Source organism: Lontra canadensis, unplaced genomic scaffold (assembly GCF_010015895.1).
Source record: "Lontra canadensis isolate GAN:19392208 unplaced genomic scaffold, GSC_riverotter_1.0 scaffold41, whole genome shotgun sequence".
NCBI lineage: Eukaryota > Metazoa > Chordata > Mammalia > Carnivora > Mustelidae > Lontra > Lontra canadensis.
Window position 1 is genome coordinate 1,161,401 of NW_022631035.1, and position 13,875 is coordinate 1,175,275.

Below are 13,875 nucleotides of genomic sequence, written 5' to 3' on the forward strand. Positions count from 1 at the left end.
GCGAGGGTCTCCAGCAGGGGCGGAAGGACGAAGGTGCAGGGTGGTGGGGGCAGCAGGGGCCTGGCCAGGCTGAGAGGGAAAGAAACCCACTACACACTGAGTCTGGGCCCATGGAGGCTGGGGGTCCATGCAGCCCGGCCAGCCAGGCTGGGAGGCAGCCGCGTGCACGGCCAGCCCCCGGAGCAGGCCTCACCAAGGAGGCAGATGAGGCCCAGCAACAGCTCATGCCAAAAGGGTGTGCTCAGCTCAGCCTCATGGGAGGAAACAGGTGCAGAGAGATCAGGGAATTCGCTTAGTGGCCCAGCCAGCCTGTCCTTAGCTGTCCACTACCGCTGGCCAGGTGCCCACTGGTGACCCAGCACTTCCACGCTGGACGCCACACCCGGGGGGCCTGGTGAAACGGTCGCTAGCAGCAGTCGCTGTCTGGGATCCTGCCAAGGGTGTCCGCGGGGACCAGGTGCCTCTGTGGTGCCTGTTCACATGGCAGCGACCCGACAGATTCCCGGGTAGGGCCCTCTGGGATCCCATTCATGTGGAAGCCAGAAAAAGCCATGGTAACCCGAGGCAATGAAGGCCACTCAGGGTGCCCGTGGGCAGGGGGCGAAGCAGCCGCGGCCGGCTCCTTGCCTGGCCAGGGGTCCATGTGGGTGCGCAGAGGGAAGGCTTCCTCAGGCTGCCCACTGAGACGGGTGCCATTTGCCGTAAATGATACAGCTCTCCAAAATTTATTCCCGTCAGGGCCTCGCCATTGGCCACCACAGTGGACGGAGAGGGCTGGGCAGCGGGAAGGGAGTGGGGCGGGGGGGGCGACGGTCAGGGGTGTGAGTTGGAGTTGGGGGTTCGACAGCAGGCTTGCATCCAGCCCCGAGAGCCCTGTATGCTCTGGGCAGCCGTGGCATCCCCTGTAGGAGGCGGGCGCTGGCAAGGGGCGGCTCACGCAGGCCACGCGGGGTTGGCAAGTGCTCCCTGGTCGAGAGCAAAAGTCTCCGAGAGAGTGAGGTCAGGTGGCGGTGCAGGGACTCGTTCTCGCGGGCCCAAACAGAACTGGGAAGGAGGTGGACATGCCCTACCCTCCGGGAAAGGGACCCCTGGGGGGCGGGAGACCCAGCAGGGTGAGGAGGCCAGAGTGTCTGAGATGCAGGACGCTTGCTCAGACACCTTCCCTGGGGATCCCACGGGGCTGTCAGCCCTGGGCCAGTTTGGCAGGGGGCCTTTCTGTCCCGGCGGTTCTGAGGCTCCCTGCCACCCCCTGGCGGACAGCCAGGGCCCTCGCCAGCCGGGCCGCCAACAGAAGCTCCAGGCCCTGGACGACCACAGTGGCAACGGCCCAAGCCCCCGCAGCCTGGACGTTCCCACGCAGCCACCCTCGGAGTGCAAGGCCACAGCCCTCCAGGTGCACCCGCCTCTGAACGGCTTCATCCGGGCCCAGAGCTCCGAAGCTGCACGGGTCGTGGCCAGCTGCTCCATCTCCCCTGGGGCTGACACAGCAAGAGGCAGGGAGGCCGCAAGCCTGGGTCCCCGCGGAGCTGCAGTTAAAGGACCTGCAAGGGAACATGTGGCATTGGTCTGGAGGGCAGGGCCCACCGTTCCGGGCCCCGGCGCTGAGGAAAGGTCTCTTACCGACCCTCCCAACGTCCACGGCCACACACACGCACACACACGCACACACAACAGCCAGCTTCCGGTGATCCAGCGGAAATCACCAGTCCAAAGTCACACTCAGCCCACAAACAAGAGCACCCATGTGGATGCTTCTAGAACGCTGGCATGTTTCAGTGACTGCTGGGTGCAAGAGGCCGGTTTTCAAGTCTCTGCGCGACCATCTGTCGTGGTCAGTTGTCCTCCAGCAGAACGTAGACGATCCCTGCCCAGTGTCCCTAAATAGACAACACTTACACACACACACACACAAGTGCACACACATGCGGACACACACAGACACACTCAGAGACACAGACACACGCACACACACATGCAGACAAGCACACGGACACTCACAGACGCATGTTGACACACATGCACGCATATGCACACACATGTGGACACACGCACACAGACACGCAGAGACACAGACACACACACATGCAGACAAACATGCCCGCAGACACACGCACACACACATGTGGACACACGCACGCACACGCAGACACACACATGGACACGCACACAGACACACATAGACACACATGTGGAGACACACACGGACACGCACGCAGACACACATGCGTGCACACATGCACACAGACACACGTGGACACACACACAGACACGCACACACAGACACACGTGTGCACACATGCAGACACACGCACACAGACAGACACATACATGCAAACAAACACGCACACAGACATACACGTATACAGACACAAACGTGGACATACATGTGCACACACATGCAGACACACTCGCGGACATACACAAAATGCGCATACGTGCACACAAAGACACACGCAGACACACAAGCATGCACACGCACACACAGGCACACACAGATACATTCACATATAGGCACGCACCGACAGACACACGAGAGCACACGTACAGACACACACGCAGACACACACGCAGATGCACGCAGACAAGCACACGCACACGCACGCACGCACACAGAATAGACACACGCGCGCGCGCGCACACACAAGCAAGCACGCACGTGTGCACACAGAGACGCTTACACACACGCTGTGGAGGGAGAACTGTGGAGTCCAGAACAATGTCCCCATTTAACTTAAGTGCATCTGACGTTGAGACATGCGGTGTGACGACCTTTCCCAAAACACTCCCCGAGCTATCTCTAGGTCTGCCGGCTCAGCTTCTCCACGATGATCCCTGCCCACCTTTCCCTGGCTGGAGGGGGCAGAAACACGCGGGGGGCTCGTGTGTGTGCACGGGCATGTGTGCACACACTCGTGTGTGTGTACAAGTGAGCACGTGTGCGAGTATGTCCGTGCGGTCCAGTCAGATGGCCGCTGGGGACGCCCCCCTGCCCCGTGGGCTCTGGGACTCACGGGTTCCGTGTCCAGTCCCGGTAGGAAGACACCCCACAGCACTGCAGCCCCAGCTGGACCTGGTCAATGAGGAAGCGCAGGTCCGCATCGTCCTGATAGTGGGTGATGGCCGCACGCAGCGTGGGCTCCAGCCCATCCTGCAGTGGGCCCCAGAGGGCCACCAGCAGGGACCCCACCACCGCCTCCAGCGCCAGGAAGGCGATGAGACCCCCGGAGAAGCAGCGCAGCAGGCAAGCGTTCTCGCAGAGGGCGCCCAGGCAGCCCGCCAGGCTCACGGCACTGACCGCCAGCCCCCCCAGCGCCAGTCCCAGCAAGGGGTCTTCGGGCAGGGCCGCTCCCCCACTCCCCCGCAGAGACCCCTTGACAGCCAAGCCCCAGAGCCCGAAGGCCAGAGCCAGCACACCGAGCAGAGAGAAGAGAAAGTTGAACAGGAAGATAAGGTATTTCAGGCAGCTGCTTCCCAAGGGGAGAGAGGAGGCTGGGTATCCCCCAAGGCCTGCCCTCCAGACCTGGTGCTCTTGGGGTGCCTGGCGGCTTGTGGTGAGTGGGCTGCTTGCTGGGAGGGGCTCCTCCTGGCCCCCGGCGCCCTGTGGAGGAAGGAGGAGCACACGGGGAGACCTCTGCGGCAGGATGGGATCATCAACAGGGAGGGTCACCTCTTCGAGGCTGGGGTCAGAGCCTGGCAGCGGGGAAGAGGCTGGACGGTGGACGGAGAAGGGAAGGCTCGCAGACCCGAGATGGCTGGGGACGGACACGGCGGCCTCCAGGCTTGTCTCCCGGCAGGGCAGTCGGGGGATGGGAAGGCCTGTCTCCCGCAGAATGGAGGGCTGCACCCCGCTAGCTCGCGGTAGAGATTAAGTGAGGCAATCTCGGGAAGCAGGCGTTCCAGGAACACACGAGCGTCCTCGATCCCCTCTGTGTGAGGGAGGACGTGGACCCCGCAGCTCAGGCACGTGGCAGGCGGTCTGAACAGCATCTGCGTGGGTTGGGCTGTCTATGCAGTCCAGAGAAGGGCTCCCCCCCCACCGGGCCCAGGAGGTGGAGGCCCCCCGGGCAGAAGGGCTGGCCCAGGGGACTGTCCTTTCTTCTTCCCCGACTCACACCAGCCTAGCATCACAGAACCCCACTCTCTGAGCACAGACTTGGGGCCAGGCCAGCCAGGCTCCCAGGGCAGGGACAAGGACGGCCAGGAGACCAGGGCTCTGTGGGAGTCGGGGCCTCCCTTGCCTTGCCCTCCAGCAGGACGCTCAGCCACGCCCTGGGCACTGGTCACACCAAGTGTGGGAAGTAAAGAAGTGCTGACCCATCCCCCCACTTCCCAGAGGAGTGGCTCGTGCATCAGAGGTTTGGAGAAGCTGCTGACTGTGCCCCACTTTGTCCCTTCAGGGACAATCTCCATTTCAGATCTGCCGGCCCACACCCCCCACCTTCTCCACCTGTAGGCAGATGTGGGACGCACTTCTGTTTGCTCTCTGCTGGAGGGAAAGGGACCGTCTGCCCTTGAAATCTGGGAGGATTAGGAAGCTGTGGCCCCACCTAGGCAGGGCCTCCCTTCCAAACCAGTGGGTAGAGCCCTCTACCAGAAGAGGCTGCCCTCTGCTCCCCACATCCGATTCTGCCTTGAAACCTCATTCACTGTGAACTTGGAGGGGAGGAAAGGGGCATTGATCAGCCCCCCAGACCCCAACAGTCAGTGGGAGCAAAAGGACAGGCTGCTGGGCCAGGCTGGGGTGTGCGGGGGCTGGGTCCGCCAGAGGCGGTGGGCAGGTGCCACAAGGTTATGGCACTGCCAGATGCCCGGAGGGGTGTCGGGATGGCCCCTCCCAAGCCCGAGCTCACTGTCTTGCTTCCAGAACGGCAGGCCGCAGTGGGGAAGGGGCGAACCAGCAAGAAGGCGGAGAGGTCACGGGCGGAGGGGGGGGCAGGAGAGGCACTGAAGGCCCCGTGGGCACATCACCTGGGTGTGTGCTTTTCTCAGAGTGTGCGTACCCCAAGCCCCCTCACACACACAAGGGGAAAGAGTTGTGGCAAGGTGCTGGGTGAGGATAAAGCTCGGGATTAGTGAGACCCCCCTCCCACCCTAATTTTACCTCCTTGGGGGGCGGGGGGGCACCGACCGGCCAGCCCAGCACAGGCCAAGGCTCAGGGTGGAGCTTGGGGCCAGGGTGGGTGAGAACCTGCCTGAGGTCCTCCCCAGGGCCTTCAGGGTGGAGACATTGCCAGTGGAGGGGTCGGGGGCGGTGGAGGCCACCAGGGCACTGGCTTACCTGGGACAGCAGGGGGCGCCTTTCCCCCTCCTCCATTCTGCACCTGGACAGGTGTGCTGGTCCCCGGCCAGGCGTCTCTAGCTCGGACACTGGAGTGCCCTCAGCCGTCCCGCGAGCTCTGCAGCCCAGGGCCGGGTGAGCTGCGAGCCGAGCCAGGATGCTACAGTCATGACCAGGTCATGTGAGGCGTCACACTGTAGGGCTTAAGACCGCCCCTGCCTGTGGAGACCCAGAGCACCCCCCCAAGGGCAGAGTCGCAGCCTCTCTGGGGGATTCCCTGGAGTTTTGGGCAGGCGTGACGTGGCGGGGCTGTCCTCCCAACCCCATGGCCACCACGACAGGGGTGCCCTGTGGGCCTCGGTCTGGTGGGCCTGGCGGCTGCTCCCCCAGCTCTCCCAGGACAGGAGAGCCCTAAGAACTGGCTCAGGGAAACGATCCTGGGAGACGGGCCAGACCTGTCGGGTCACCCCCAATTTAGTCTCTGTGAGAACGAGACAGTCTCCACTGGCCAGATCACATCTTCCTGGTTTTGAGGGACGCGGGCTCTTTCGTGGTCATGAGCTTCTCCTGTCAGGGCTGGCCTCTGTCACAGTCAGCGTTGTGCCCAGAGCTTGGAAGGCCCCGGGCCACGCAGCTGCCCCGCACACTGGGGCGCCCGAGGCCCTCTGACCCTGTCCTGTCCTCTATCCTCGGCTTGCGTGGCGTGGGGAGGAAGGCTCGGAGCGGTTCCCCACCCACTGCCAAGGCTCTGAGGACGCGGGCACATGGCTCTCCACGCCTCCCCTGTGCCTTTGTGACGCGGGAGGTCACAAAATGAATGTCAGTCTCTGGCTTGTGGGGACCTCTAGAGGACCTCTGCACATGTGTTTGCCCGGTAGGAGAAGGGGGGGCCTCCTGGGCAAGGCCCTGTGCCCAGCCTGTCTTCACCGTCCTCTGCCCTGCTGCTCCCTGGCTTCTTTGGTTTGGTGTTGGGAGTGCAGCCACCCTTCCTCACTTTACCCACCTGTCTGCAGTCCGGCCACACGGGGTGCTTGCCGGCGACGAACGGCCCAGCACACGTGTGTCCTCCGCCTTTGCTGCCCCTGAAATCTCCCTGGGTCTAGCTCCGGACCACACCCCACCCTGCAGGCAGAGCCCTCCCCTCTTCTTTCGGGACACTATCCACTTCGTTTTGTAGTTATTGGCAGTCTTGCTTCATGCCCCACCCCCCAGCTTCCCGCACGACAATGCCCCAATAGAGCCCCGTCCCCGTTCCTGACTTGCAGGACCAGAAGGATGGTAAATGGCTGTTGGGTGAAGCCACTGCATTTCGGGAGAGTTCATTTCACAGCATCATCGTGACAACAGATTTACAATAGAGACACAGTTGTGCCACAGAGAGCTGGGACAGCAGGCCACTGATCGAAGTCAGGGAGCGTCCTGCGTCCTGGGGATGCGGCCGCGGAAAAACCTGCAACGCCCTAGTGAGCACGAGCTCACCTCCGGTGGAGGGGACGTCACAAAGCAAGGGGGTAAACAGGTGAACATATGTGATTCTTTTTTTTTTTTTTTTTTGACAGAGAGAGACACAGTGAGAGAGGGAACACAAGCAGGAGGAGTGGGGGAGGGAGAAGCCGAGCAGGGAGCCCGAGACAGGGCTCGATCCCCGGACTCCCGGATCATGACCTGAGCCCAAGGCAGAGGCTTGACGACTGAGCCCCGCAGGCGCCCCGAATATATGTGATTCTACACGGTTGTCAGAAGTGTGAAGCCATGAAAGGAGGGTGAAGAGTCAGGGGCTGTCTCTCATGTCAGTTGATCAGCGAGGGCCTCACTGTACCCCAAAGAACTGAAAACAGAGACTGACACAAGTACACAGACACGCATATTCACGGCAGCGCTATCCACAGTTGCCGAAAGGTGGAAACAACCCCGACAGCAATCAACGAAGAGTGGATTATCAAAATGTGCTCCAGGCACCCCGTGGACTACTACTCGGCCATAAAGAGGGGTTCTGACACCTGCGACGACAGGGACGGAGCTGGAAAACGCTCAACGAAAGAAGCCAGACGCTCAAGCTCAAGTCCGCGTCCCTGTCATTCCATTCACATGAAATATTCAGAATAGGTGAGTCTGTAGATGGGTGGTTGCCGGGGGCTGGGGGAGGGGAATGGGGGGCTGCTGCTGAACGGGGGTGCGGTTTCCTTCTGGGGGTGACGGAAATGCTTGGAAAGTAGATACAGGAGGTAGTCGTAGGTCTTGAGAGCACTAAATGCCACCGAACTGTTCACTGAGAAATGGTTGACTGCGTGCCGCGTGAATTTCATCTCAATTTAAAAAAAAGAGGAAGAGGAGAAATGTGGGGGGAGGGAGGGATGGAGCCAGGTGGGTCCACTGGGGTGGGGAGAGGGGGTGGGGTGGAGCAGGATCAGGACCCTGAGAAGGGAGTGCTCAGGCTGCTGGGTGGGGGCTGCAGTCAGGGCAGAGAAGAAGGCTGCAGATTTGACGAGGCGCAGCCAAGCCTTCTCTCCTCTCTTCTTCGAAGTGACAAACCAGGACCCCCTCCAGCTGCATCCAGTTGCTGCATCCAGCTCCAAGGCCAGGTTCTCATCGTGACAATCACCTCTCCAGCTCTGTCTCCCTCTTGTCCTGACACTGGGCAATGCTAAGTGAAATTACAGTGACCATCACAGCGGGGGGCTGAATTGCGTTTCCCCCAAATCCATATGTTGGGGTCCCAACCCCCAGAACCTCAGAAGAGGACTTGGAGGGATGGCCCTTAAAGAGGTAATCAACTTAAAATGAGGAGGCCAGTGTCTTCATACAGAGAGGAAATTGGGGCACACAGAGACACCAGGGATGCCTGAGCACAGAGGAAAGATACAGAGGTCTGCCAGCCAAGGAGAGCGGCCTCAGAAGACCCCGACGGGCTGTCACCTTGATCTCCGACTTCCAGACTCTGGATCCAGGAGAAAATACCTTTAAGTTATACAGTCTGTGGAATTTTGCTAAGGCAATCCTTGCAAAGTGATATGACTACTGGTAGAGCCTTTTTAATTTAATTTAATTTTTTAAAAAAGATTTTATTTATTTGACACAGAGAGAGATCACAAGTAGGCAGAGAGGCAGGCGGGTGGGGGGGGAGCAGACTCCCTGCTGAGCAGGGAGCCCAATGTGGGGCTCCATCCCAGGACCTTGGGCTCATGATCTGAGCCGAAGGCAGTCACTTCACTGGCTGAGTCCCCCAGGCATCAGGAGAGGAGGCCTTCTTTGCTCTCGTCCTTCAAAGGCTTTCTAACCGAACACACTTAAGAATAGAATCCGGGTGCCTGGGTCCTGGGATCCAGCCCTGCATCGGGCTCCCTGCTCAGTGGGGAGCCTGCTTCTCCCTCTCATAATCCCCTTGCTTGTGCTCCCTCTTTCACTTTGTCTCTCTCTGATGAATAAATAAATAAAATATTTTTAAAAAGAATAGAATCTAAAGGCCTTTCCATGTCTCACATGGTTCTTCCTGACCCAGCCCTCCTCTGCCCTCACTCAGGACCCCCATCCACGCCAGCTGCCTTGTTGTTCCTGGAGCACCCAGCACTTCCCAGGTCCCAGGACCTTTGCACAGGCTTTCCTAGTTCACTCTTCCCTCAGATGCTTTATCTGGGATCTGATCACATCCCGTCTCCTCAGAGCGGTCTTTCTGGACCATCATATGTAAAATAGCCTCAATCACCCTCCATCCCTTTCCCTGCTGTGGCTGTGGCTGTCCACTATGGGACACTGCGTCCCTGCATAGCTGATGTGTTTGCAAGCTGCCTCCTGCTGGTGGATCCCATCAGGGTGGGAATCTCTCCTGTTTCTGCTCTACTCCCAGCGTGGGCCCCGCCGCTCTCCGGGCAGAAGCCTCGTAGGTCCTTGCGGGGGGCCGGGGGGGCGCGGGGGGGGGGGGGGGGGGGGGAGGGGATGGACCGGCAGGTGGACTAGCTGCTGAACCTGAGGTGTTGGAACCCGGGAAGCTGAGGGGTCGGAAGGGGGAGGAAACGAGGGTGACTTTTTCAGTCGAGGAGATACATAAATACAACCGGGAGTGGAGCCACGGGGTTAAAAAAAACGGATTTTACACGTTTTGGTAACTTTCCCCCCACAGTCACGGGCAAGGTCAGGTCCGCTACAGGATTTGCGGGGCCCGGTGCAGCACGAGGACGGGGAGCTCCCCGCTGGAAACCAGCAGGAATTGCGAGAGGCCGACAGCTGAGCCCTGCACCCAGCCCTGCACCCAGCCCTGCATCCGGGCCGCGGCGGGGGGCGGGCCTCGGGGGATGCAGTCTAAGTTCGGTTGTTTGCCTCGCGTTAGGTTCGCGGAGACGCTGCTTTCCTTTTCCTGCCAGGACGGTGTGACGTCACCGTCCTGACACGATCCGTCCACGCGCAGGCGACCCGCCGGACCCAGGACTTCGAGGCCCCGCACTATGGCCCAGCACGACGATTTCGGGGCGACGGCGCACGCTCGCTTTTGCTTCTTCTCGGACCTTCCTGCCCTGCCTGGGTTTGCAGAAAGGAGCGCGCGCCACCAGCAAAGTCGTCCTTCCCGGAGCTCAGGGCCCCGCGCGCGCCCCCGTCGCCCCGCGCGCGCGCCCCGCCCCTGGCCCGCGGCCGCCCCGCTTGCGCATGCGCGGGCCGTTGGAGGGCCGGAACTCGGTTTCCGGGCTGCGCGGCCGGCGGAGCGCGTTGGACGAGGTGCCGGACGTCGCGCGGCGGTGGCGGCCGGCGGCGAAGCTGGAGCGGCGGTGGCGGCGGCGGCGGGAGGCCGGGGCTGAGGCCGGGGCCGAGGCTTCGAGGCCCGCGGGGCGGCAGGCGGCGGCGGCGGCGGCCCGGGGCTCGAGCCCGGAGACGGGAGCGGCCGCCATGGCCGAGAGCATCGTGAGTGGGGCGGGGCGGAGCGGGGCGCCGGGATGAGGCAGCAGATTTACCGGCGCGGCCTGTGGGGCGGCGGCCGGCACCCGGCCGCTCCCGCCTCCCGGCCCGGGCTCGCGGCCTCCGGTCCCGCCGCTCCGCGACCGCCGGCTCCGCGCGCTCCGCCGGCCCGGTGCGGGGCCGTGTGCGGGGCGGCCGGGCCGGGTGCGGGGCCGTGTGCGGGGCGGCCGTCGGAAGCGGGGCGCGCCCCAGCCTGGGCTCGAGGCCCCGCGGGGAGGGCGCTGCGGCCGCGGGGGCTGCGAGGACGGGACCCCGGCGGCGGCTGCTGTCGGTCTGGGCGCGCTGGGACGCGGTGACAGCCACCTGTTGGGGAAGGAGGGCGCTTCCGTGCTCTCGGGAGTTGCCTGTGCCCTCGCCCCGTCGCCCTCGTCCCGTCCCCCTCGCAGTTAAGGAAGCCGGCGAAAGTGAGAAAAATAAACCCGGAGCCCAAACCGCCCTGGGTTTCCGGCCCCGGGTTCTCCCAAGGCGTGAGTCTGGGACGCGGTCCGCAGGGCCCGGCGGCGCGGCCTGGGTGAACGTTAAGGCATAGTGGGGCTCCCGGGGAAGGCAGAGCCGCACTGGGGAGCGGGTCACACTCACGCGTTCCCGGCCGGTGGCGTCTGCGTTTTGCTGGGCGCGGCCTCGGGCTCTGCTCTGGGCGGCCCGGGTCTGCGGCAGGAGCTGGAGGCGAAGGCTTCCCTCCTCCTCCTCCTGTCTCTCCGGGCCTGGGGACCAGCCGAGGGAGTAAGCGGCCCGAGGGCAGCAAGATCGTGGCTCCCCTCGAGTGGGACTGCCTGACGCGCTGCCCTCCAGAAAAGGAGCAGAGCCGGAGCTCAGGGAGTCCGCTTGCGGGGGGCTCGCTCGGGTGCCGCGGGCGCGCGCGCCGTCCAGGAAAGGCCGCGCTCCAGCCGGTGTGTCGGTCTCCGGTCTCGCCACGACGTACTCCGGGCTCCTTTCGTACAGACGGTGAAAACGCGCGCAGCCAGGAGGCTGGGTGTCTGCGACGCCGGGGCTGCCTCTTCTGCACCGCTGGATCTCGCAGCCTGCGGCGGACTCCAAGCGAGAACTTCCTCCGCTCACGGGCCCGAGTCTGCGGGAGTCCGAGCCCGGCTTCGCGGCGAGGCCGCTGCAGGTGGCCGGAGAGGACGGCTTGTCGACATGCAGAGCCCTGCAGAGACGGGCGGGACCCTGAGCTGCTCAGTGCCTGCAGTGTCCTGCCCTCGTTCCCACGTGCACAGAGGGACGGTCACAGAGTCTCCCACAGAGAAACCAAGGTCTTAACGGGCCGCAGTGTGGGACAGATGTCGCGAAAGAAGGGCAGCAGCGGGCTGGTGCCGTGCTGCGTATTCTGAAGACGCGTTTCTAGGCGTTTAATAGAGCGACGTCGGAAGAGTTTGGATTTGCAGTCCGCGCCGATGACCGAGAGAGGAGCAGAAAGATAGAAGATACTTTATGCCTCAACAGTGGGATTTCGGGGCGCTTGGGCGGCTCAGTCCTTAAGGCTCTGCTTTCAGCTCAGGGTGTGATCTCAGAGTCCTGAGATCTAGTCCCGCATGGGGCTCCTGCTCAGCGGGAAGCCTGCTTCTCCCTCTCCCACTCCCCCTGCTTGTGTTCCCTCTCTCCCTGTGTCCCTCTGTGTCAAATAAATAAAATCTTAAAAAAAAAAAAATTGGGATTTCATAAGGATTATCCAAGACAACCTTGAAAATTGAGAACAGTATCAGGGTAAAGCCTTCTCAGTAAAGTGAAAGTAGAAAATGAGAAAATCAAACTATTTTAGGAAAATCTAGATTAATCTTACTTTGTTTGATAAAAGTGGACAGTTGATCAAAGCCATTGTGGCATTTTATCCTGTTTCAGTGAAATCTTTTTTTAAAATTTATTTTATTTTATTTAAAGATTTTATTTATTTATTTGACAGAGAGAGCACAAGTAGGCAGAGAGGCAGGCAGGGGGGAGGGGGAAGCAGGCTCCCTGCCAAGCAGAGAGCCAGATGTGGGGCTTGATCCCAGGACCCTGGGATCATGACCTGAGCCGGAGGCAGAGGCTTAACCCACTGAGACACCCAGGTGTCCCAAATCTTTTTTTTATATTGAAACTTTTTTTTAAGATTTTATTTTTATGTCTTCTCTACATTCAACGTGGGGCTTGAACCCACAACACAAAATCAAGAGTTGCAGTCCTCCCTGACTGAGCCGCCCGGGCACCCCAGTGAAAATTTATTTATTTATTTATTTGACAGAGAGAGAGAGAGAGAGAGACAGGGACAGCGAGAGAGGGAACACAAGCAGGGGAAGCGGGAGAGGGAGAAACAGGCTTCCTGTGGAGCAGGGAGTCCGATGTGGGACTTGATCCCAGAACCTTGAGATCGTGACCTGAGCTGAAGGTAGACACTTAACGACTAAGCCACCCAGGTGCCCTGAAAATCTTTTTTTTTTTTTTTTTTTAAAGACTTTATTTATTTGACACAGATAGAGGGACCGCGAGAGAGGGAATACAAGCAGGGAAAGTGGGACAGGGAGAAGCAAACTTACCACTGAGCAGGGGACCTAATGCAGGGCTCGATCGAAGGACCCCAGGATCACAACCTGAGCCACAGGCAGATGCCCAACCGACTGAGCCACACAGTTGCCCTGAAAAATCTTTTTTTTTTTTTTTTAATATTTATTTATTTGACAGAGATCACAAGTAGGCAGAGGCAGGCAGAGAGAGAGAGGAGGAAGCAGGCTCCCCGATGAGCAGAGAGCCCGATGTGGGGCTCCATCCCAGGACCCTGGGATCATGACCTGAGCTGAAGGCAGAGGCTTTAACCTGCTGAGCTGCCCAGGCGCCCCTGAAAATCTTTTAAAAAACAATGGCTTAAGACATTTTTCATATGTAAAGGGTATTTGGGTTTTTTTTTTAAGTGTTTGTTTTCAGTGCAGTAATGGCTGAGCCGCCCTGTGCACTTGGTGGTGTGTTCCTGACTCTCTTTCTTCCCCTCAGGTGGTTGGAGCATCGTCTGCCCTGTTTTTGGCAGGGCATGCCTTTTCACGCTCCCTGATGAAAGCAGGAACTTGTGCAGTTGGCCAGCGTAACTCACCCACCTTCAGAAGGACTTTGATCTGTATAAAAATCAAGTCCTAGAAGGTGGTGCTCTGTGTGCAGTGTTCCAGGCCTGCCAGCCATTTCAGGGTTGCTATAAAAGTATTTTTTTAAAACCCTGGTATGTTTACCATGATGTTAAATACCTTTTTTCTTTCAGTTTTTCTAGTAAAGGTAAATAACAAATTTATGATGCTTTTAGATCATTCTGATCTTTGCATATAGATTTTAGAACAAAACTCATTTTGTTCTCTTTTTTATTTTTTATTTTTATTTTTTTAGTCAGATGTGTTTTAAATTTTTTACTTATTTTTTAACTTGTCTCTACCCCCAATGTGGGACTCGAAGTCAAAACCCCAAGATCCAGAGTTGGATGCTTCACCGACTGAGCAAGCCAGGAGCCCCCAAAGAGATCTTTTTTAACGAACCCAGTCATTCATGATCCATGAAGGATTTTTTTTGTTGCTGGTTTTTTTTTTGCTGTTGTATTGTTGTTTCTTTAATCCAAAGAGAAATAATGGTTAAACATTTTTCTGAGTGAAATGACCAGAGTTGAGAGTCAGGGCCGTCCTGTCAGGGCGTCCTTGCAT

At 59.6% G+C, this 13,875-nt stretch overlaps 2 protein-coding genes across 2 annotated transcripts in view; one reads left to right on the forward strand and one right to left on the reverse strand.

The window, feature by feature from the left end:
* Positions 1–808: 808 nt before the first annotated feature.
* On the reverse strand, positions 809–10,155 carry TSPAN10 (tetraspanin 10). Its single transcript, XM_032871071.1, has 4 exons — positions 9,915–10,155; positions 9,421–9,715; positions 3,012–3,848; positions 809–1,541 (listed from the first exon to the last, which is right to left on the reverse strand). The coding sequence occupies exons 1-4, from the start codon at positions 10,153–10,155 to the stop codon at positions 1,184–1,186; spliced, it is 1,731 nt and encodes a 576-aa protein (XP_032726962.1). The 3' UTR covers positions 809–1,183.
* The window catches only part of NPLOC4 (NPL4 homolog, ubiquitin recognition factor), a 56,996-nt gene continuing 53,157 nt past the window's right edge, over positions 10,037–13,875 (forward strand). The window contains exon 1 of the mRNA XM_032870399.1: positions 10,037–10,168. Coding sequence (XP_032726290.1) covers positions 10,154–10,168 — 15 coding nt within the window. The 5' untranslated portion in view covers positions 10,037–10,153. The remainder of the gene's footprint in view (positions 10,169–13,875) is intronic.